Here is a 25383-nt window from a genome sequence, read left to right on the forward strand (position 1 = left end):
AAATCTACCGACAGTGAACTTGGACTTGCGCTATTACACATTATTACAAAATAGTTGAAATTAGCAAAAAAAAAAATTGAACAAAAAGTAAAAGTTGAAGTTCAAATTCATATATCAAGCAAATTCAAGGCATGGATTGATTTTTCCCCTAAAAAAAATTGTTATTCTTAATTAATAGAATTTAGGAAGGTAGCCATTTTGGCTTTGTAGAATGTTGGACAAGGCAACTAAGAATGACCAATTGTTGGCCAATTAATTAGATTATTGCTTCATTCGTTTGTTTTCAAATGTCTTAAGACATCTTAGAATGTGGAAAACTAATTCTTTATCTCATATCAATGCACTATGATCTCCCTTCTCAGCTGCTTCCGCCTGTATACGAGCAGCCATTATAACCTGAAAATCCACAAATGTAAGAACTTCAACTAAAAAAACAACACCAAAATATGAAAACTTTCTGTCCTTCCCTAATTGCTTGGCTGAAATTGAATGGAAGAGATATTAGAATAGAAAGCTTACTAGGATTTGTGGATGTTAGTGTTGCTGTCTGCGAGAAATCACAGTCCCATGGATTCTTGCCAAGAGATTGGTAGTAGAGATTCATAGCATAAGCAGCATGTGATTTTACAGTGTTTGGCTCAAAACAGGCACCCCCCGGTTGGATCGCCCCACAATCGATACCGTGCCCACAAGCATAGTCGAGATTCGACTGAAGTTGAGCATCAGAAACACCTGCCTTGGGCATGCACCAAACAGCCACAGTCGGTTTTGGGGATGGGGTGGATGGAGTTGTTGGAGTTGTAGGAGTCTGTAACATTCAAGAGTCAACTTCATGGATGTAAAATGATTGGATAAAGTTCATCAAAGTAAAGTTGATGCAATTAGCAATCAATGATTCAACCATTGACTGACCTGGCTGTTCTTTGAGAGCCCAACATCATATGTCATGGTTAGATCAGGACGGAACAGCCCAAATGATCGTTCGGAGGTGGGACCAGGCTTCAAGTTTTCATCATAGAGAGCAAAGATGTATGTATCCACTGATTTTCCAGGCATCAATGGAGTACCCACCATTGATCTAAGATGTGCAATCAAATTGCCATTGTAAGCTCTTGCATTTTCCATAGTTGTTCCAACTTCATTGCTATCACCGTGATACGCCCACCCCGTCTCGGCTACCAAGATCTCGACATCCTTGAAATCACCCAGTACATTCAAGGCAGACCTTACTGCATCAAGCTGTTGAAATCAATATGAGTCATGGACCAAATAATAATAGCTCCCAATAATGGATGTAGTAGTTCAAATTATTAGAATCTGTTGCAAGATATCATAAATACAAGTTTTAAACAAACATGGTAGTTGAAGACCACAGAAAGAAATGCCACAAAATTCAGAATGTGCTTGTTTGGTTGTGCTGGGGGGATTCCAGCACACCACCATGCTCCCTTGATAATTATAATTTTTTTCTATAAGCACCCACACCAAAACCAATAGTTCTCAAGTTACAAAAATTTTCTTTCGAGGGCTTGAATACAAAATTATTCAAAATAGGGCGCAGGAGTCCATCCAAGTCAATGGTCTCCCGATTTCTTTTCTCAACAAAAAGGAGAAAGTAGAAAAACCAAATTCTTACATCACTATAGCCCACTTGGTTTTCTTTCTGACTAACGGGCATATCGAAGAGAAAAAAAAAAGGACTAGTCAGGAGTAAGTAGGGACGGGAGAAGAGGAGAGGGAGAGAAAACCTTTTCTTTTCCTTTTTATTGGGATATTATGCCAAAAAAATTTTTTTAACCTATTGGAGGATTATCTCTAATCTGCTCCATCCATTCATGGAAGGGCTGAATACAAAATTTTGAAATGTGTCTTCAAACGTCTCTAATCCTTGTCATAAGGACACTAGCTCTTACTAATATCACAGCTCAATAAACCCAAAAAGAAAAGGAAGAAAAATTCTAGGCCAATAAATAATATGTAAGCATTCCTCATCTGCTATAATAATTGATATCTTGGAAGGACTTACCGACATTAAATGGCACAGGCCAGCTGTAACCGAGCATAATATAGGTCACATCACACAGGAAAAGCAAGCTTATTTGCTAAGATTCGAAAGTTGAATGACATCTCCCACCTCATCACTTTTTTCTAAATTCTTTTGGCCTTTTGGGTTGAAAATACAACAGAATATCAGGCTTTTAGTCTTCAATTGGGTGTAAAATCAAGAAGGGGCGTTTAAACAAGCGAGTGATTTTATACATCAATTTCTTTCACGCAATATCACAAACACCTTGCAGACAGAAACAATCAAAACATCTCCCACCTGATCAATTTTTTCTTCTAAATTCTTTTGGCCTTTTGGGTTGAAAATAAAACAGAATTTAGGCTTTTAATCTTCAATTGTGCGTAAAATCAGGAAGGGGCATTCAAGCAAGCGAGTGATTTTACACATCAATTTCTTTCACGCAATATCACAAACACCTTGCAGGCAGAAACAATCAAAATTTCAAACGCATAACTATCTACACCCATTGTTTAGTTTGAAGCAATTTACGGGAAGTACCCACAAGCAAGAACCAAATCAAAATACACCACAAGAACTATAAATAGCAACAAGATCAATAAAAAGTATTCAAATTCCAAATCTAGCAGCCAGGAAAAAAATAACCCAAATTGATGAATAACGTCATGATGTTTACTTTCTAAAAAATTGATTCTGAAAATGATAAATTTGCTAATATCGATGCATATGGAAAGAGATTTTTTAACCACAAAAGAATAAAATATAACCATCAGCAACCCCCAAAAAAAGTGACGTTAATATTTTTAGCCAAAGCTTTTTCTAAATAAATCTTCAAATTATATACTTAAAAAGAGAATTAAATTACATATTTACTACTACCCTTTATATTTATAATGTTTAAAAAAAAAGTAAAAAAAAATAATAATAAATTTAAAGTTATTGACACGTGTCACAATTTGAGGCTATTGACTGTTGACTTAGAGTAAACGTCGTCGGTGTTTAAGGTGAAAGAATTGGAATTAATTAATTAATTAATTAAGATTAAGAAATTGAAATGAAATTAGGAGAAATTGATTGGAGCGGTTGACTGACCTGAGCATCGAACATGTTCATGTACTTTATTCCGGTTCCCGAGTCGACCCGGCCCGAGTTGGGTTGAAACAGGCAAAACGCCAGCGTTTCGGCTCTCGGATCGCTCTGGTACGCGAAGAACGGGTAAGGGTTTATCGCAAATGGCGACGCGTTCTCCTTCTCAAATTCCACCACCGCCTTCATCATCTGTTCCAACACCGGATTGAACCTCCCCGACGACGGCGGATCCGACTGGCTTAACACCGCCATCGAGTGCACTGTCGACACCTTCACCTTACCGCCAAGGTTCGCCGAATTCAGAGCGTTCTGCACGTTCTGCATCGCTGGGAGAAGCTGCGAAATCAGGCCTTGATCCATGGATGAAATCACCTCGTTTCCGACGGTAATCAGCACGATATTGCTGGCTGGATAGTAGGGAACGACATTCGTGTTGATCCATTGAGCAGCGGAGTTTGGATTCGAGGCCAGGGCAGGAATGTCGCCATTGGCTACGCCTATCACGATTCCTATTCCGGTGTTGGCTAGGGCTTTGATTATTTGTGGATCGGCGCCGTAGAGTCGGACTTTGCCGATTGTAGTTGAGCGAAGTAGTGCGGCAGTGGAGACCGGCGGCGGAAGGTTGTTGGCGACTTGGCCATAGTTGACGCCGATGAAGGATTGAGAGTCTGCAAAAGAGAAACAAAAAACGAAGGAATTGAGAAAAGAAAATGAGTGAAAAGAGAAAAGGAAAAAGGTAGGAGAGAAAGAGACCGGCGAGGTAAAAGGCGGCGAAGAGAGAGAAGGAGACGAAAGTGAGTGAAAAGGAGGAGGAAGCCATGATTAAAAACTGAGAGAAAAATATCAGCCGGACATGAAATGAACGCAGAATTGCAGAGAGAGAGAGATAGAGAGAGGTCTCTGTATTTCTCTCCGCCTGTCTCTCTGTCTCTCTCTCCGTCTCTCTCTGAATGTGAGGTGTGAAAGTCCGCAAGTTCAGAGATGGGGGAAGGTGGGGCCCAGAAGAGGGGCAAAATTGGAAGCTTTGGAAAAAAGACTACGCCCTTTTCAACAGGGAGGCCCACCACTATAGTTATTACATGTCCCTGTAAAAATAAAAATATTAACTTTTTTTTTTTTTTTATTGGCCAAATATTTAAAATCTTACCTCAAAATAAATAAAACAAAATAAAATAATTGTTTTTTATTTTGTAATTAATGTGCGTTATGAAGTGTTTTCCTTATCTTGTGTAACTCCTCTCATCTAACTGATTTTAAAGTTTTTAAAATTTTTAATTTTTTTTTTCCTTAAAACTTAAAATAATCTATTAAATATAAAGTTAATAGACTTAATTTTGAATTTTTTGCGTCATAAATTGAACTTAATATATATAAATTTTAAAGTTTAAGTATTTTTTATATTAATTTTAGTTAATAAATTTATTAGATATTTTTAAAATTTAAAGACTAAATAAACGCAAACAAAAAAATGGACGATAAATTATGATAGATTATATAAACTTTGATTTTTTTAATTAATAAATCCTACCTGGAAAAAGGTTTAATAATATATATTTAAAATTTTAAACTTTGAATAATCTAAAAATTTATTAAATTTAATATATAAATTTTAATTTTGTGTGGAATATAAATGTAAATTTTAAAAATATATGAATTTATTATATACCAAATTGAAAATTTAAAAATTTATTATACATTTTTTAATTTGAGAGAAAAATTTAAAAGTTTAAAAATCTATAAAAATTTTAAAACGGAAAGACTTATTATATACGTTCTAATTTCTTCTTTCAAATTTTAACATTTTCGTATAATATTATATATATATATATATATTTATAATAAATATTATTTTTATCAATTTATTTATTTAAAAAATTAAATTTATAAATACTAATTTCATATATGAGTTTTGTTTCTAAAATGATATTAAGTCATTTATAGCATAAATCGATAAATTTTGATCGGAGCATAATTCGATGATAATTGACATGTAATTCTTCTCTCAAAACGAGATATTGAAATACAGAACAAACCAAGAACAAACCAGGAAAAGCAGAACATCATTGCACAACACTACAGCCGCCATGAACACCTGAACCCAAGCTTCTTTATAAGAAGAAAACAAGAACCCAATGAAACAAACACTAACAAGCACCACATGTAATTTCCTGTGACAATTGAATCAAATGGGGGAAAAAATGGAAACAAAACCCACTCTAAACCGGATATGAAGAAAAGTGAGAATCTGTTCAAACTCGAGATCACCCTCCCGAGTGAGACACTGGAGTGGTTTCGAAGCGACCGTCCTTAAACATATGAACGAACTGCTGCGGCAAAGCATGCTCGACCTACAGATATAGAACAAGAACAAGAACATCCATGTTGAAATCTAATCCCAACGGTTTCCAGATAATGTTCTAGCGGAATAAAAACATTCTTTTTATGAGAGATCGGCATGTTCGATCTAGAAATGTTCTGCAAAGTTCGAGTTTGTCACATAAAGTATGATCATTCTATGGAATCAAATTCATTTCTATGCCATATTTTTGGCCTAATCAAGAACATGTGTAGCAGAACACAGTGAGGCTTCAAGGACATTGTTAAAAGCAAAGTTCTATAAAACGAAAGGAAAATGCTTTCAAGGCCCAGAATCTAAGAGCTTTATCACTACTCAAAGCAAAAGTGAACAGTTTTCTTTCTTTTTAAAGCGAATATATTCCTCGGAAAAAAGTGAATAGAACTGCGTAAGAATTCGATCAACTGATACGAGAAAATCAAGATCATGAATGGAGGAAGGAACACGGAACCATACCCAATCACCATTGGACGCTCCACCAGGTACCAAAACGTTGATCTCACTCGACTTGGCAGTCGTAATGGATGTCCCCAAAGAATCTTTGCTCAAGTATAATACACAGCCTCCAGTATTGTCCACAGAAATGGTTGGGGCAGAACCCTGGAATAACCAGCAAATGAAAGAACTGAAGTCTTAGCAACTTCATGACTTTAAAACTAAAGGTTTATCCGATATTGTTAATGGCCTCTCTTCTCGTAAAATATATTTAGAACACCTGGATTGCTCCGTTAAAAGCCAAAGCTGTAACATGTCAAGCCCACCGCTAGCAGATATTGTCCGCTTTGGCCCTTTACGTATCGCTGTCAGCCTCACGGTTTAAAACACGTCTACTAGGAAGAGGTTTCCACACCCGTACAAAGAATGCTTTGTTCCACCCATGTGGTATCTCACAATCCACCTTACTTGGGGGGCCAACGTTCTCGCTGGCACACCGCCCGGTGTTGAGCTCTAATACCATTTGTAATGGCCCAAGCCCACCGCTAATAAATATTGTTTGCTTTGGCCTGTTACGTATCGCCGTCAGCCTCACGGATTTAAAACGCATCCACTAGGGAGAGGTTTCCACACCCTTATAAAGAATGTTTCGTTCCCTTTTCCAACCGATGTGGGATCTCACAATCCACCCCCCTTGAGAGCCCAGTGTCCTCGTTAGCACACTGTCTGATGTCTGGCTTTGATACCATTTGTAACGGCCCAAGCCCACCACTAGCAGATATCGTCCGCTTTGGCCCGTTACGTATCGTCATCAGCCTCACAAGTTTAAAACACGTCTACTAGGGAGAGGTTTCCACACCTTTGTAAAGAATGCTTTGTTCCCCTCTCCAACCGATGTGGGATCTCACAAAACCTATGTGCATAGATGCAAGAAAAATGTAGCCACTAGCTTCAGAGACGTAGAACCATCCAATGTGAGAAGAACATAGTACCTGGCATTGTACTTCAACCCCATTGGAGTTAACAATCTCAAATGCAGCCACAACATCCTGTTAGTTTGAAAGTGAAAAAAACAATCCAAATCAGCTATATATATATAAGGATCATTTTTTCACCCAATAGCGTATACTAACCGTGAATACGACTCCCATTTTTGTACACTTGTCGACTGTTATGTTGTTGACTTTCCCTGAAGCAAGGTGAAAATATTAACTTTCCCTGATTCATCAGAAGAGTCGAACGAGTAAACCGATTGTGAGATAAAACGTTACCTTGAATCTGCAAAACTGAATCTTTGCATCCAAAGATATATACCGATTGTTTAGCATCGCAATCATCAATCACCAAGTTTTTCCTTCCGATTTGGTTCTCGACGACCCACCTGTTTGAATGTATAAATAGAAAGATTTAGTAGGACACCTAGTACCAACACTGTAATAGCTCAAGCCAACCGCTAGCAGATATTGTCTGCTTTGGCTCGTTATGTATCGTCGTTAACCTCATGGTTTTAAAACGTGTCTACTAGGGAGAGGTTTCCAAACCCTTATAAGGAATGTTTAGTTCTCCTCTCCAACCGATGTGGGATCTCACAATCCACCCTCCTTGGGGACCCAACGTCCTCGCTGGCACACAGCTCGGTGTCCGGCTCTAATACCATTTGTAACAGCTCAAGCCTACCACTAACAGATATTGTCTGCTTTAGCCCGTTACGTATTGCCTTCTGCCTCACAGTTTTAAAACATGTCTGCTAGGGAGAGGTTTCTAAACCCTTATAAGGAATGTTTTGCTCTCCTCTCCAACCAATGTGGGATCTCACAAATACTATCTTATTTGTAACTACGAAGAGTAAAACTTACTTTCTACCCATCTGAAGTTCCAACTTTGGAGGGCCGGTTTTGGAAAACGACGGAGAAGCTGTACGACCACCTTTCTCACTAGAACCCACAATGCCAACTCTATCTGCACGGTTCTTGGTTTTCATGTCATCGGTGACTTTCTTCAGACCTTGTGGCAGAAAAAGTGCTTAGAGATGTTCAAATAGTAGTGAAGGGGAGAGTTTTGAAAACAAGCAATACCTAGTGTCACAGGCTTCCCAGAATTAATTTCTTGGAAAACAGCAGCCATTCCTCCTTTTGGCTTGGAAGATGAAGCCTGAGAAGGCTCAGAGCTGAAGAGTGAAGCTGGAGGGGGTGGAGGTGGGGCAGGTGCACTCTGTCCTGACGTTTTAGGAGGAGGAGAAGCTTTAGGGGCAGCAGAAGCAGCTTTTTTCCCAGTAACGCTCCATACCGGACCTAATGGATAAAAACTTTTGACATAGTCCCTTAAACCTGGCAAATAGAGCTCCTTCATAGCTTTGGCCCACTCGACGTGATTTGGATCTTTGTTTCTGTACTCTACAAGAACCTGATTGAAGAAGTAAACAGATCAACAATAGACCATTAATTTTAAGATAAAAAGTCAAGTATTCGATCCGTGTGTAACAAATGTTGGACCTGCATTGACTTCCTACAACTAGTGTCAAACACATCCATTAAGATAAGACGTGTCCAACAACTGTTGGAGCGTCCAACAACTGTCGAGTGTCCAAGTGTCCAACAAGGACACGCTAGTCAAACTAAAGTACATGTTCTTTTTAGCAAAAGCAGGTTTTAGAGGGAACATAAGCTTACTTTGTTGTTGTAAAATTCAGCCATTTGCCAACTTTCTTCGACATGGGCAATAGGCATGCTCATACCTACAAAAATCAAGAACGGCTTAAATCGAAAGGATTCGAACTACACATCCCAACGAGGATATACTCAACTACACTTCATACCGCAGTCTTTTCCAGTAAATGCAATCCAAGCTAAAGCAGATAGACTATCAGCTGCAGTTTTCAAATGGTTGAAGAAATCAGATCTCCTTCCCTCTGTAAGTGCATTTGCTTTGTTAATAACTTCGTTCAATGGCTTCAGAAATTCAGCCAAGCCTGCGAGGTCGGGTTTCTGCAAAACAAAATAAACAATTGAACTTCAGAGCAACAAACTTCACCCAAAAATTTCTACTGAAAGTTAGTACTAGGCACTCGTTTAGGTATATAACAGTCCTGTTCTTTCTCGTTTTTGTTGCTAAAACGAACAAGAAAAATAACATTCATTAAGAGCATTTGACGAAAATGTTCTGTCTTCTTTAACATTCAAGCCGTTCAGGAGTATCAAGAATGAAAACTTCAACTGACAAACAATCTACTAATCCAGAATTGAGACTTGTAAAGAGATTAGAAGGCATGTGTGCAGTGACAGCATATTGGTTCATCCTTGTCACTTATTCCAACAAAAGTAGAAGTCCAGTTTAAAACGTAATAAAAATTACATCCCGGAATCTGGTAGTACTATATTTTCGGAGGACCACCATGATGATGCTCCAATGCGCGCATTCGGAGCTACATGGATGTCGTAGTCGCATAAGCCAGATCAACATCATGACAACAACATTCTGGAGACTGTTGGTCACCCCGTCCCGACATAGCGCTTCGCTTGATGCTCCAATGCGCGTATTCGGAGCTACACGGATGCCGTAGTCACATAAGCCAAATCAACATCATGACAACGGCATTCTAGAAACTATTAGGCCACCCCGTCTCGACATAGCGCTTCGCTTTCAAAGATTCGGAAGAATATACTTCTCCCTTCTTCATTGATCTAGGGGGCTGACGAGGGAAAGGAGCGAACCGCTTCGTTACGTGTGAGTTTTTCTTTCATTTTCATTTCCAAATCGAACAAGAAGGCTTAAACATGAGTTGACTACTAGATAGCTGATATTGCTAATTCACTACACCAAAAACATTCCCTTCCACAAAGCATCTCAACACAATTCAGTAGTTCTACCAATCATCTAAGATTTTCATTATCATTCCCACAGCTTACATCCAATCCCATATGAATAAAACAGTGATTATGAAACCAAAACAATCAACTTAAGAAGAAAATTAAATCAACACAAGCTTCAATATCACATTATTTGAGGAGAAAAACAGAGATTATCACTAACCTGAGTTTGCTTAACCTTAACAAGAAGCTCCCTCTGAACAGAAAATGCCTCACTCAAAATCTTAGTGGCCTCAAGAACCTGTCCCCCAATCTTCTCCGCGGCGCTTGAAACTCTCGCAACGTACTGTCCCATGAAATCGTCAAAAGCAAGAATCGAAGGATCGGACACCGTAACCTCATCACTCTCCGGTGCACCACCGTGCCGGAACCCAGTGGAGAACGCCTCAAGCCGAGCCACAGCGGACTCCAATCGCTGTATCAGCTTCTCATCCATAGTTCAGATCTGAGAGACAAACAATGGTGGGTTTAGGGATTGGAATGAGTAAAAATGGAGGTGGTGGCTAATGGGTTTGGGCTGTGGGGATCAAATTTCTTTTGGGTAACATAATAATTTTGGGGTGGCGGAAAGAAGACGCTGTGATGAAAAGGGATTGTTTTGGCGGTACCCATAAGAAGCGGATGCGACTACCGGCGGTGAGATGAACGCGTGGCGGATTTAGAGCTGTTTTTGGCTGTAATGGTTCGTGCGGTCAAGTAAGAACAGCCGTAAACATCGCTAAATCAAGTCTTCATCATGTTTTTTTCATCTTAATCATCATAATTAACAAGCTAATGAGGGAAAATTTTCTAGTACCAACTCCGTTCATCATAACTCCATTAGAAATCGGGTAGTGTTCATAGAATAAGATAGCATTATCGAAGAAATAAGCATATATTATCACAGTGAATGTTTGAATAGTCATCCATTCTTGTTAGCTCAGTTGTTGTCGTTGAAAAGCAATCTTAAGAGAGTAGAACATCGATTGTAGTGGTTTCCATGGATTTGAGTTGTTGTGGGCTCGTGTTGTACTCACTAAGATGAGAACTGAGTAGCTCACTGTCTTTCAAACCACCCATGAGGGAATCGTTATTTTGAGATAGGTATAGAAGATCAAACCTACTAGAACGGTTTCTAGATTGATTATCGTTTGTTTTGAAATGTTCATATAGTTACATGTTTCTTTTACTCTCGTTTGACTTCAGTCATTTAATTCTAAAATTTATATTTTAAAAAAATTATTAGATACTTAACTGTGTCACAATTTTGAAATCTTACCTTCCTCCACTAAAACTTAGGAAATTAGAAGATTTCGGGTGGTTGGTACTATTTTTTATAAAAGTGTGGAAACTTCTCTTTAACACACGCGTGGGATATGTAACGGGTTAAAGCGAACAATATCTACTAGCAATGAGCTTAGGGTGTTACAAATGGTATTAGAGCTAGACACTAAGCGGTGTGCTAGCGAAAACGTTAGGCTCTCAAGGGAGGTGGATTGTGAGATCCCTCCCACATTGGTTGGAAACTAGAACGAAACATTCTTTATAAAAAGTGTGGAAACTTCTCCTTAGTAAACACGTTTTTAAACTGTGAGGTTGATGGCGATACGTAATGGACCAAAACGGACAATATCTCTTTTTAAGAGAGATTAATTGTATGATAAAATAGACCTAAGCACGTAGCTAAATCATGTATGATAAGAGATTCCGTCGGGACATACATTATAGTCGAGTGGTTAGGACATTGGAGTCTGAGTTCAAATTAAAATATTATACATTTTTCAAAATTCATCTGGATCGTGTAGAGTTTACAAAAATAATAAAGAGGGAAAAAATGGAACAAAAAAAGGTATAAAATAATAATAATGAGAACAAACAAGAACAAGAAACGCCTACAGAAAGCTTGAAGGCCCCATGCCTTCCACAAAACATAAAATCACCAACAACAAAAGACCCATACATTTCTCAAAGAATGACAAATTTCCATGGCAGAAAGCTCGGGGCGTCGGCCGCCCTCTCCTCTCCAACTACGAAACCCGAAAGCAACAACCCGCCAGGTCGAGCAGTTATCAGGCTCTCTCAATTGGAATGGCCTGCTGCTGTGTTTGTTATTGACAAAGAATCAATCAAGATCAATGAATTTTCTTTACTAGTAATGATACTCGCCTCTCTCGCCTTGCTCGTCTGGTGGCTCGGGGAATATTTCCTTTGAATGCCTTCTCCGTGAAGCTTCACCGCTGTTGTTCTGGCCACTTCCTTGTGAACCTGAAGTTCCTGAGTGTTTGAAGCTACCTCCCACGGCTCTTGACGTTGTTGTGGCAGCAGCTGGTACAACCGTTAGATCTGATAGGCTTTGTCGCCAGCTCCCGAACAAAGCTGCATTCCAGCTTCGTGAAGAAGTTGCTCGTAGCCTTGCCGAACCTGAACTTTCTTCTCTCACGACCTTTAAAGGATTCTCCAAAGCTTTCAGGATGTATCTCATCTGGGGTCGTCTCGAAGGCCTTGGATTCAGACATGACTTCGCGACAACAGCCATAGCCCACACTTCCTCGAGGAAATCTTCATCGACAATCAGATTCGGATCGATGATTTTGCTCACCAATTCTTTGTCGTGGATGCTGATGTATGGGAATGTTTGATCATAAAAGTCCTTCAATTGGGTATCAGGAGTAGCACTGATGCCCACCTTGCCTGTCACTAGCTCTAATAACACCTTCCCAAAACAGTAAACATCATAGGAACATACTGATGTCTGAGTCCCTGCAAATATGAGGTTATTTGCGGCTAACTTCAGATCACAACAACATTCACATCCTAATAAACTCACGAACAAACATGCTAGGAACCACGACTCTCGACAATGGTATGATATTGTAAGCTCCCATGGCTTTGCTTTTGGTTTCCCTAACTCCCAACGATCTTGAGCAATCCTCCCCTCGAACAAAATACGCCATAGAGCAAGGCCTATGGAGCCCTCCAACAACCTCCTCTTAATTGAGGCTCGACTCCTTAGGAGCTCTCGAACAAAGTATACTCTTTGTTCGACACTTTTGACTACACTTTAGAGGCTCACAACTTTGTTTGACATTCGAGGATTCTATTGACATGGTTAAGTTAATGGCATGACTCTGATACCATGTTAGAAATCACGACTCTCTACAATGGTATGATATTGTCCACTTTGAGCATAAGCTCTCATGGCTTTGCTTTTGGTTTCCCCAAAAGGCCTCGTACCAATGAAGATGTATTCCTTAGTTATAAACCCATGATCAACTCCTTAATTAGCCGATGTGGGACTCCTCTCCCAACGATCCTCAACAATCCTCTCATCGAACAAAGTACACCATAGAGCCTCTCCTTGAACAGCCTCCCCTTAATCGAGGCTTGACTCCTTTGGAGCCCTCGAACAAAGTACACTCTTTGTTCGATACTTTAGTCACTTTTGACTACACCTTCGAGGCTCACAATTTCTTTGTTCAAGATTTGAGGATTCTATTGACATGGCTAAGTTAGGGCAGGAATCACGAGTCTCCACAATGGTATGATATTGTCTACTTTGAGTATAAGCTCTCATGGCTTATACGAATGGAGATGTATTCCTTACTTTATAAACCCATGATCAACCCCTTAATTAACGAGGTGAGACTCTTCTCCCAACGATCCTCAACAAAACATGCAAACAACCCACGGCAAAAGAAAATTTGTAATCTCGAAAGGAAACAAAATGTAAATATGAACATACCAGAAGAACCTGGCTCAGATGACCTGCACGTTTTAAAGAGAAAATGATTATTACACCCTCAAAGCAACAACTGATAAATTTTGCTGACAAGCAATCCTAAGCTTGAAGATAACCTTAATCGAGTAATCCCGATGAGAAAAGTCGAAGAAATATTTATCAGGTAAGGTGCACAAACACTTACTGTGGCAACCGAAGCAACCTGGACATTCGTTTCTGGTGGCTGTCCCCGTCTTGGGCACGAACTTCACTCAAGCTCCCGAGTCGTACTTCGAATTTATCATCAAGAAGTATACTGCTAGCTTGAACATCTCTTCAATGACCAAAAGAAAAAGTGTTAATAAAGTCAATAATGCTAAGTTCAAATACTTATATACACATATCAGAGCTTGACTTTTATTTACCGAAATATTTGGTGACTCGACTCACTATAAGAATTTATCCAAAGAATAGGAGAGATGTGATATGATCTCGTCCGTGGAAGTCGCAACAAGACAATTAAGTGAACTCAAGTCATTGATATTATACACATCAACTGTGAGAGCCCACATCGGTTGGTGAGGGGAACAAAACATTCCTTATAAAGGTGTGGAAATCTCTTCTTAGCAGACGCATTTTAAAAACCTTGAGAGGGAGCTTGAAAGGAAAAGCCCAAAGAAGGTAATATCTGCTAACAGTGAACTTGGGGTGTTACAAATGGTATTAGAGGTAGACGCCGAACGGTGTAAAAGCGAGGACACTGGGCCCTGAAGGGGATGAATTGTGAGATCCCACATTTGATTGGAGAGGGGAACGAGTGTCAGCGAGGACACTGGGCCCCGAAGAGGGGGTGGACTGTGAGATCCTACATCGGTTGGAGAGGAAAACGAAACATTCTTTATAAGGATGTTGAAAACTCTCCCTAGCACACGTTTTAAAAACTTTGAGAGGAAGTCCAAAGAGGACAATATTTGCTAGTGGTGGGCTTGGGTTGTTACAAATGGTACCGGAGCCAAACACCGAGTGGTGTGCCAATGAGGACGTTGGGCCCAAAAGGTGGTGGATTGTGAGATCCCACGTTAGAGTTGGAGAAGGGAGAAGTGAAACAAAACATTCTTTATAAGGGTGTGGAAAACTCTCTCTCACACACGTTTTAAAAACCTTGAAGGGAAGCCCAGAGAAGACAATATTTGCTAGCGGTGGGCTTGAGTTGTTACAAATGGTATCAAAGCCAAACATCGGGCGGTGTGCCAGCGAAGACGTTGGACCCCAAAAAGGGGTGGATTGTGAGATCCCACGTTAGGGTTGGAGAAGGGAACGACACATTCTTTATAAGGGTGTGGAAACCTCTTCCTAGCAAACATGTTTTAAAAACTCTAAGGGGAAGTCCGAAAGGGAAAGTCAAAAGAGGACAATATTTGCTAGCGGTGGGCTTGGGTTGTTACAAATGGTATAAAAGCCAGACACCGAGCAGTATGCCAGCGAGGACGTTGGGCTCCAAAAGCGGGTGGATTGTGAGATCCCACGTCGGGATTGGAGAGGGGAACAAAACATTCTTTATAAGGGTGTAGAAACCTCTCTCTAGCAAATACGTTTTAAAAACCTTGAGGAGAAGCCCGAAAGGAAAAGCGCAAAGAGAACAATATCTGCTAGCGATGGGCTTGAGCTGTTACATCAACAAAGCTCAAAAGAAAAAGAAAAAGACAATAACTAAAGTTTCGTGTACCTGTGAACGAGCGGCGGAGAACAATCATGATGCATATAAGCAAGACCCTCTGCAGCTCCCAAAGCAATTTTAAGCCTTGTTATCCAATCCAAAGACTGAATATTTTCATCATCAACATTAGTTTTCCTGACCAAAGAACTGGCCAAGTCTCCGTTTGGCATATATTTGTAAACCAAGAACTTCTCATGCTCATTATCTAGGCAGTGTCCTAAAAGAGGAACCAATCTTGTATGTGACACCTTACCAAACAAATCCAATTCCACTAGTTCGGTTTCCTTCTTAACCTTCCGCAGGTCGATCTTCTTTATAACGACATCGGCCCCATTGTCCAAGACACCATGAAATAGATCACCAGAGTGGCCGAGTTTGATCAAGTTCTCGTCGCTAAAGCCACCAGTAGCCTGAAGAAGCTGTTTATCTGTAAACCTATCACCTAAACTTGCAAAGTTAATCGATAAGCCTGGAGGCGGTTCGTTACTGCCAGGGGGTATTGGTCCTACACTGACCGCCCTTTGATTCCTCGACGCTCTCTTGCCACCAATATATAGAACCAGCATCACCAGCAACACCAGAAGGACAATAAATCCAACCCCTCCTAATACGCTCGCCAATACGATTACCCTTTTATTGTTCTTGCCAGTTTTTTCGACTAACGAAGGTTGTTTGGAGTTCGGTTCGCCAAAGTTATCAAAACTAAGGCCTTTTTCAGTATAAAATGAGGAGCAGTCAGCCAGTGTCCTCTGGCTAGATACATTTTGAAGACAATTACTCTCAAGAGTAGCATCCCTTGGTACAAAGTTCGGAACTCCGCCTTCAAAATAATTTCCCGATAAATCAACAGCCCTGAATCGTCCTATAACTGGCATGAGGCTACCGTAAAACATGTTTCGAGATATATTCAATGTTCCATCAGTTGAATTCAAAGCAAAGCTCGAGTTAGGCAGCATACCAGTGAAACTATTTCCAGACATGTCGAGAAGACGCAATCCAGGCGACAAGAACAATACGTCGGGAACTGCACCGGTAAAGTTATTATCCTTGAGAACCAATGCCTGCAATTGTCTAAGAGAAGTAAACAAACCTTCTGGCAATGATCCACCAAGTAGATTGTTCCCAATTATCATTCTCTCCAGGCTGCTCATGCCTCTCAAATCTCGAGGTAGCAGCCCGGACAATTCGTTAAAACTGAGATCGAGGTCTACTAATCTATTGAGGTCCCCAAGTGAAGCAGGCAATGAAGAAGTGATATCATTTCTGGAAAGGTTCAAATTCTGAAGCTTCCTAATGGACCCAATGAGGGAAGGAATCGACCCATCTAAACGATTCGAAGAAAGATCGAGAAAAGAAAGGTTCCCAAGAGATGAAATCGACGAAGGAACAGATCCAGTGAGCTCATTACGCGAAAGATCAAGCACAGAAAGATGAACAAGTTGACCAAAACTTGAAGGAATCGTCCCATTAAGCTTGTTCTTGGAGAGATACAAACTAGCTAGATTTGTCAAATTTCCAAAACTCAATGGAATAGAACCAATGATAGAACAAGAACGAAGATCAAGAACTTGCAAAGACTTGAGCCTTGAGCCAAACCAATCAGGAATTACACCCGGAAGCAAGAACTTAGAAGCATTAAAAGACTGTAAAAGAGTCAAATTAGCCAAAGAATCAACAACAAATTGTGGGTTTAGATTACCACTACGAGTTCTTCGAAACCCAGAGATATTGATACCAATAACTCGACCATTTTGACAATTGATACCATTCCAAACAGAGCAAGGGTCAGCTTTGATAGGCCAATCCCTGCTCCTCAAACCCAGAGACGATCTGAGGTTGAGAAGAGCTACACGCTCAGTTCTCAAACTCGCCTGTTGAAATGTTGGCTCAAAACACAACAAGAACAAGAAGAACAAGAACATGAAACGTATTACGTTTCGCATATCCACCCACCACAGCTCAAGAACACCAAGCTGTAGATCCTAATTCCCTTAATCTTCCCCTTATGTGAAAACCCTTTTCGCCAAATCCTCATCAAATTGCTCAAAGTTACAAATACCCATTCAGCTCTCAAGAACAATAACAAGAACAAGAACAGGAACAGGAACCCCCTTACCTCTGCTTCAGCTCTTCCCTCGATCACAGATAACCCATCTTTTAGTTCCTGAAAATGGGTGTTTGACAAATTGAAAAGAGAGAAAGAGATAGCAAAAGGGATTAAAAAAAAAACCGAAGAAAAAGAGAGAAGGGAAGAAGGGAAGCTTCAAAAATTGACAAACAGCACTCTTTTTTTCCTTTTTTTAATAAAGATCTTCGGTCAAGAGAAACTGCGCTGTCTCTCTCTCTCTCTCTTAATTACAATTCTTGTGAAGCAATAAAGAGAGGGAAAAGTAAAAGGGTAGAGAGAGAAAGGAATGGGGGAGGCGGAGCATGGCGGGTCCGGCGACGGCACGGCGGAAGAGACGGTGACTGTGAGAGAAACCCACTCTTGTTCTTCTTTTTGTTGAAACTATAAAGAATTTTGTGTATGGAATTTCTTGAACCTTTCTCTCACAGTTCCCCAAGTTTGTTCGTGATACATCTCTCTCACTGTTTCTGGGAAGCGACAGGGTGAAGTGACAACGCCACTGTAATCGGAGAGCTGTTTTAGGTTTCGATATTTAACAACATAATTCAAAAAAAATGTTTTTTTTATTATTATTATTTATTAATTTATAGAAAAATACAACTAAGATTTGTTTATTTATTGTTTTTACCTAATTTACTTTTTAAAAAATACTTCTAAATTTTTAAAATTTTATTAATTTTATTAGCGGTTGTTTTTGTGCTTGCATCACATATAACACTAATTTTAATCTCTCTATCCGTTTTTTAAAACTATTTTCTTAAACTAAAACTAGAGTCTCGAGCATATGTCGCTTGGTCGTAGGTTATACAAGAATGAATTGGCTTAGCTCACTTGTAGCTAGAAAGTGAGTGTTTCACTATCTTAAGTTCGGTGCCATCAAAAGTGCGATTGTGACCGGTGATAAACTTCAAAAATGAAAATACGAAAAAATTTATAATAAATTTATTTTCTTTATTTTATTTTTCTTCTCACTCGTTTCCTCAAAGTTATGACACAAATATAAACGTGTCTTTATTTTTATTTTATTTTTGTATTAAATCCAAACGTGTTGACTCGTACTCAACTACTAATGTACAATCTTGCTAGAATGTTCTGATTCTCATGTCCATTTGGTAACACGTTTTTTGTCCATATGCTTGTGGTAACGTATTTGGAAAAAAAAAATGAGTTTAAAAGTATTAATTCGACATTTGAAAGTTCGAAAGTATTGCAAAACGAGGTACTAACCGTTTCTTCTTTTTATATTATTATTATTAGATGGTTTAAGATATTAATAAAACTTTTGTACTAATATAACAGCTTAAGTCCACCGTTTTTAGGGGTCAGCGTTCTTGTTAGCACATTCCCTGATGTTTGGCTCCGATACCATTTGTAACCATTTAAGTCTATCGCTAGTAGATATTATCTACTTTAGCTCATTACGTATCGTCATCAACCTCACGGTTTAAAAACGCGTCTACTAATGAGAGATTTCCACACCTTATATAAGGAATGTTTTGTTCTCGTGGAACCTCGAGTTTTAATTGATACATCAACAAAATGTACGGAGTATCAATTAATTTTTTTTCCTTCAATAAAAATGAATATATGTTAATTACAACCGAGTAAAATTTTGTCTAATAAATTAGTGAATCTTCAAAAAGTTTATTATCGTAATAAAAAATAATATGAATTTTAAAAAAAATGTAATTTACTATTTATTATTGGTTTTTTGAGTTATAGGACTAAATTATTAACCTACTTCATTTAACTATATTTATGGTGATAAGTTAAAAGTTAAATTAATTTTACTGTTACTAAATTTAGGGACGTTTCTTTTTTTAGTTAAATTTTTTCATCTTTGCTGTATCTTTATCACATCCATTAATATTATTTATTTACTCTACAAAAATACAATTATTTTTTATAGCAAAAAACTACCTGTTGGAGTAAATTTTTGCTTGATTTTGCAACTATGTAGTGGTTAAGTAGCGGGTTAGTCGCTCGGCCTAAGCGTTTTTCTTTCATTTTTGATCGTTGGGTTTCTTTCTGTTAATTTGTAGATCTTTATAAAATTAGGTCATGTTCTCAACACGTGTTACCACAAATCTTCATTCTCGAAGGGCTAGCTTCGTTGAAGAATGAATCGTGAACCGTCAGTGCACTTGAGCTGAAGGGTGAAGAGGATTGGTTTAATTGAACTAATTTGGTCGTGTAAATATCATAGTTGGTAGCTATATGGTCACGTCTCAGTTCACATGTGACCGTCAGTGCACTCGAGCTGAAGAGTGAAGAGGATTGATTTGATTGAACTAATTTGACTGTGTACATATTAGAGTTGGTAGTTATAGGGTCACGTCTCAATTCATATGTGACCATCAGTGCACTCGAGCTGAAGGGTGAAGATGATCTGTTTGATTCAACTAATTTGTCTATGTACATATTAGAGTTGGTAACTATAAGGTCACATCTCAATTCACATGTGAGTCTACTCCTTCGCATGTATATGATGTGATTCTACGAGGGTCGTATTTTACACAACGTATGCACACATATAGGGTCACTCTCTGTATCTACTAGATCTACTAGGGTCGTGCCCTAATGATTTGAGCTTCCATATATATGATATGATTCTATTAGGGTCATACCCTACATGATACGAGAACAAATATACTGTCATTCATTGTTTGTATCAAGTTTTAATAGGGTCGTGCCCTAAACAACATGAACCCACACATGTGAGGTTACTTCTTGTATGTATATGAGATGATGTAGTGGGGTCGTGTCGAACATGATTTGATGCAAATGATTTTTGTTATAATTATTGAATCTAAATTATTAAAATGTTTTATTTTAATTATTTGAAAAATTATTGTATGGAACTACATATAATAATTGTGTGGATACACCTTGGCTCTAAAAATGGCAATTAAGCATACAAGGCAATGAGTTATATCCATTTTCCAAATATAAAAATAACTTTACTACAAAATAATTGAGAAAAAGGAAATAAGTATTGCAATAATTAAAATTAGATCTACCTCCGACCTTTGATGAGTTTCTCGACACTAACGTACCACATGTCACAATCACACTTTTGTGGTGGAGGGACAGTGATTGTAGTTATACGACACTTGTTCTAACACGACGAACAAGTAAGTCGTATGAAAATTATAAGACATAGATAATTCAAATGTATGATCGATCCTTGATCATATTTGAGAGAAAGTGTTTTAAAAAACGTTAGCGAGGTAATACATCGAAAATAATTTGTAAAAAAGTAACGTTATATGCTAAAAGCAAATAAGTATATACATGATTTTGGTACACAGTGTATTGACATGACTGGAATAGTAAAAACCTAATTATACATGACAACAAGTAAAAAAGGAGAGTGAGGGGAAGAGGGGGCTGCCCTCGGCCCGATCATCCTATTCACTCCAAGAGACAGACATGGTTCTGTAGTCAAAGCAACTTCGTCACTTTCGTGTACCCATCGGATGGCAGCCCTTTCGGAGTTTCCTTAGGGACCGATTCACTCTGCGTAGATTGACTGAACGCAAAAAGCCTTCCACTGGCAGGCGATCGTGTTTTTCACAGGATTTCTCGTTACTCATGTCAGCATTCTCACTTCTGATATCTCCAGGTCTTGTCACCAAAAACCTTCCCCGATTGACAGAACGTCCCGCTACTGACACTTGAAGAAGCTGCTTTCAAGGTCTCGTCGCTGGACATGATTATAAGAGCCCAAACCCACACTGTTATCAGATATTGTCTCTTTGTGTTCTTTTTTATGAGTTTCCGTTCAAGGTATTTAAAATGTATATGCTAAATTCTCCTCTTGACAGACGATAAAGTATCTTAATCATCTTGTATCGATGTCAGATTCTCAAACCTATATTAGGAGAAATTTCTCGAACGAAAAAGGACCAAAAGAAAAGCTAAAAACTTAAAGCCACATGGGTTGACACAATATGGTTAAAAGATGATGATGTGGCTTTGTCGTGTCATGTTTCCTTTCAGTGAATTAATCATTGGCTTTAGTCTCTAATTCTAAGGCCTCTTAAAAAAAAAATTAATTATTTATTTTTAAGAGAATATTTAATAACTTATTTTATATTCTAAATTTTTAGAAAATTAGATGATGTGAAAGTTATCTTATTTATAATCAAATAAATTATAACGATGAAATAGTAATAAATAAAAATAACAATAAATGGAAAGATAACTATGGTAAGAAGATTTGCTTTATAATAAAATATCAAAGATATAATGGTAAATTATAATTTATTACTAAATATTCTTAACACTCCACTGCAAGCTAAGCGTCGGATTTAAACGAACGTGAAGCTTGAATCTAAAAAATTCAAAGAGGTTGAGAAACACTTTTCATGAAGATGTCAATAACCTGGTTTAGAGGAGACGTAGAGAAATACTTTCTTGGCCATCAAAAATTGCAGAGGGATCGCGCGGCGATGCTGCCTTGATTTCGGCGAGAATATGTCTAACCCATGAAGAGGGATTGTCGCTTTGCGACGATGCTGCCTTGGCTCTGGTGAGAATATGTTTAACCCCAAGAAGTAGAAGGGGAAACCTAGAGCAAGGGACAAAGACAATGTTGAAGCCGGAAGAGTCGCCACAGTGAGCGAAGGAGCCAATTTTGGCGAGAAGGGTGGCAGCAACTTGGTTGGCGGAGAGGCCAGTGCAGCGCACAGATTCCAAAGGTAAATCTCTGCAAAAGGTCGATGGACTTATCGAGATTCTGTATATTTTCGAAGAGAACGCTGATGAAGATCCTAAGATTAGGGTTTTTGTGAAGGATGAAGAATGAAGGAGAAAATTGGGAAGAAAATGAAAGAGGTTATGTTTGGAAAAGGTGAAGTTGTATGTACATAATATGGCGAAGGATGATTTGGAGGTCAAAAGGGTGGAGCCGAAAAGTAATCAGAAGAATAGTAGAAGATTTCAAAAGCCATTTAAAAGAGAGGATACGAGTTGCTAAATCAAAATGGCTCTGATAGCATGTGAATGTTTGCATAATCCACAGCACCTAAATGATGTGAAAGTTATCTCATTTATAATCAAATAAATTACAAAGATATGTAAATAATAATAAATAGAAATAACAATAAATAGAAAATAACTCTGTAAAAAGACAATAATTTATTACTAAATATTCTTAACAATCAGGACCAAATTTTAAAAAATGCGCAAACATTCAAATATGGACACGTTTGTTCAAAATTATTTTAAAATATATTATTATTTTTTAAAAATCAATTTAATGTCGAACTTTTAGATTAATATTACGGAAATAATTTGTAAAAAAAATTAAAAAAAAAAATCCACTTTGTAGGAGTGGTTCAACTGTTCCCTTTGCCTCTTACATTCTTTTGTTTTTCTCTTTTTATTATTTTAATTATAATGCATATTTTAAAAGTTGTGAATGTAGAAGTTCAACGGTCACGATCTCGAGACCGATTGGTACCTATTAGGATCAAGTCATTATTGAATTGGTTTGCTTGGCTTAACTCATGAATTAGCTGATTAAGCTCGATTGAACCAAGCTTTGACCATAATGGCCTAGACTCTTTTGGGTAGGCTCGACCTACATGAGCCACAAAGAGTGGTAGTCTTCGAGTTTTATAATCTCTATTCTCGACCTTCTTCATGATTCATTTTCTCCCTAATAATATTCAAAGTTAGTCTCATTATAATTGTAATATATTTAACTTATTGGTAAAGGTTCAATTTTTTTAAAAAATATTTAAAATAAAAATTTGAACATTAATTATATTGGAAATAAATACTCCCATTTTAAAAATTATTTTCGAACAAAAAAAGTGGTCTGGTTTTAAATTCCGTTTTTTTCTTTTTGTTAATAATTTAAAATATTAATTTATTGGAAAGTCAACTTAAAATAACAGAAAAAATAAATAAACAAAGTGATAGCTGTGACCGTCGGTTTTTAAGATGTTTTATTAAATTATATTTATTGGTTTGTAAGATTTTATTTTTCTTAATTATTTATTTAGTTTGAAAAAATATAGATATTTTAAAAAAATAAAAACTAATATTCTAAAGGTAATTTTTATAATTAAACTTAAAAGAAATTCTTTATTTACTTTTATATTATATTTTAAATGGTTTAAAATATCATTTTGGCTCCGTTCGGTGCTTTGATTCATTCAAATGTCTTAATCAATATATTTCAAAGGTTTTTTTAAACTATTAATTTAATAAATTTTTAACATATTTAACATATTTAAAATTTAAAAAATTCATCAATTTATTATATATAAATTTAAAATTTATGTCTAATAATATCCTAAACTTTTATTAAATAATTAACCATTTTATTATATTATTAATTTGAATTAATTTTTATTAAATAATAATAATAATTTTCACCAAGAAAATAAATATATTTCTAAAATTTATATAAATTATTATTATTATAATAAAGAACAATAAATCAGCTTTGAGATTTATTAAAATTATATAAACAGAAAAAAAAAATTAGTAAAAATATCTCCAAAAAAAAAGTCTTTGAATGAGAAACCTTCTGAATAATCTTTGAATGTGAAATGACCAAAAAGGGCTTCACACGTTGAATTAGTCTTCTTTTTTTTTTTTTTTTTTTTTTCCAGTCAGCCAACCACCCATTTGATTTTATTAATGATTTTTTGTTTTTTTTCCTCCTAATTTCCTTTTCTGTAATTTCCCCCCTAATTTTTTCAATATAAAATAAAATACCTAACTATATAATAAGTAATAAATATTTATATGGGTTTTAAATATTTGAAAAATAATACTTTTTGAAAGTCCATAAAAAATACTTATAATGCACGCATGTCAGTTATTTATTGAAAAAATATACCTTTTTAAAAAGTTCTTTTAAATTACGTCATTTTCGTGATTAAAAATATTATAACTTTATTTATTTACAAATATTAATATTATCCTCTATATAATATTGTCATTTTCTTCTTGACATTTATATTAATTGAAATAAATAATTTAGGACATGAAATTGGTCGAGTGCTTATGTCTTTTATAATTTTTTGTATTTTAAAAATGTTTTGATTATTTTATCTTCTTTGAATCTTCTTCTTGGTCCTTTTTAACTACTATGATGTTTTTTTTGATGGGATGATGATCGTATGATGTATGTATGTAAATAAGATTACGTAACATATTTATTAAAAAAAAAAAGGCTATTAAAATTTATTTGGTTAGGGCAAACATGAGTTGAGTGGGAAGAATTTTTTGGACCAACCCGTAATTTCGAGCGGGTTAAGTTGGGACTCAATCAACTTAAATAGAGTTCACAATTGAGGATTAGATTGTCAGTGTGATGTCTCATATTGATTAGTGAGGAGAGCAAAACAACTTTTATAAAAGTGTGGAAACCTTCCTCTAGCAGACACGTTTTAAAGCCTTGAGGGGAAGCCCGAAAGGGAAAACCTAAATAGGACGATATCTACTAGCATTGGATTTGAGCCGTTACAAATGATATCAGAGCCTGACACCGGACTATGTGCCAACGAAGAAGCTGTTCCCCAAAGGGGTAGACACGTGACGGTGTGTCAGTAAGGACGTTGGGCCCTGAAGATGGGTAGATTGTGACCTCCCACATTGGTTGGGGAAGAAGAACAAAACACTTTTTATAAGGGTGTGGAACCATTCACAAGTTGCAATGTATCATATCACTAGGGTATGTTAGGTTGGATTGTAATGCTGTTTTTGGGGTTTAGTCATAGTCGAATGGACTAAACCAAAAAAAAGTTTTAACGATTTGGATAATTTGAATTGGTCGGATTATTATTAAAAATAAATCAAAAACTTAAATTTGAAAATTATGGGAATTAATTTGGCCATTCCAATTTTCATTTGGCATAAAAAATAATATAGGGTGACAATATGGCCCAGATTAGCTGATTGGGCTTTGGCCCAACAATTTTATGTAATTAGGTTATTACAATTTTAAAATAAATGAATCTAATATTTTTTTTGATGTTAAATAATGCAATAAATATAATAATAATGATCGTATTTGACAAAAAAAAAAAAAAAAAAAAATTATTTCAACA

The 25383-nt window shown here is 37.0% G+C and overlaps 3 protein-coding genes across 3 annotated transcripts; all 3 read right to left on the reverse strand.

Moving 5' to 3' along the window:
• Positions 1-225: 225 nt before the first annotated feature.
• LOC111484236 (glucan endo-1,3-beta-D-glucosidase-like) lies at positions 226-4080 on the reverse strand. The gene is made up of 5 exons (XM_023130754.1): positions 3866-4080; positions 3116-3780; positions 913-1239; positions 520-808; positions 226-396 (listed from the first exon to the last, which is right to left on the reverse strand). The coding sequence occupies exons 1-5, from the start codon at positions 3930-3932 to the stop codon at positions 359-361; spliced, it is 1386 nt and encodes a 461-aa protein (XP_022986522.1). The 5' UTR covers positions 3933-4080; the 3' UTR covers positions 226-358.
• Positions 4081-5081: 1001 nt separating this feature from the next.
• On the reverse strand, positions 5082-10439 carry LOC111484234 (cyclase-associated protein 1-like). The gene is made up of 10 exons (XM_023130751.1): positions 9933-10439; positions 8719-8887; positions 8573-8637; positions 7979-8306; positions 7760-7907; positions 7175-7284; positions 7037-7092; positions 6896-6952; positions 5925-6068; positions 5082-5460 (listed from the first exon to the last, which is right to left on the reverse strand). Exons 1-10 carry the CDS (start codon positions 10203-10205, stop codon positions 5374-5376), a joined length of 1437 nt encoding a protein of 478 aa, XP_022986519.1. The 5' UTR covers positions 10206-10439; the 3' UTR covers positions 5082-5373.
• Positions 10440-11583: 1144 nt separating this feature from the next.
• On the reverse strand, positions 11584-17822 carry LOC111484194 (probable LRR receptor-like serine/threonine-protein kinase At2g16250). The gene is made up of 4 exons (XM_023130693.1): positions 15193-17822; positions 13672-13800; positions 13491-13513; positions 11584-12508 (listed from the first exon to the last, which is right to left on the reverse strand). Exons 1-4 carry the CDS (start codon positions 17124-17126, stop codon positions 11898-11900), a joined length of 2697 nt encoding a protein of 898 aa, XP_022986461.1. The 5' UTR covers positions 17127-17822; the 3' UTR covers positions 11584-11897.
• Positions 17823-25383: the final 7561 nt, after the last annotated feature.

This window comes from Cucurbita maxima, unplaced genomic scaffold (assembly GCF_002738345.1).
Source record: "Cucurbita maxima cultivar Rimu unplaced genomic scaffold, Cmax_1.0 Cma_Scf00009, whole genome shotgun sequence".
Taxonomy (NCBI): domain Eukaryota; kingdom Viridiplantae; phylum Streptophyta; class Magnoliopsida; order Cucurbitales; family Cucurbitaceae; genus Cucurbita; species Cucurbita maxima.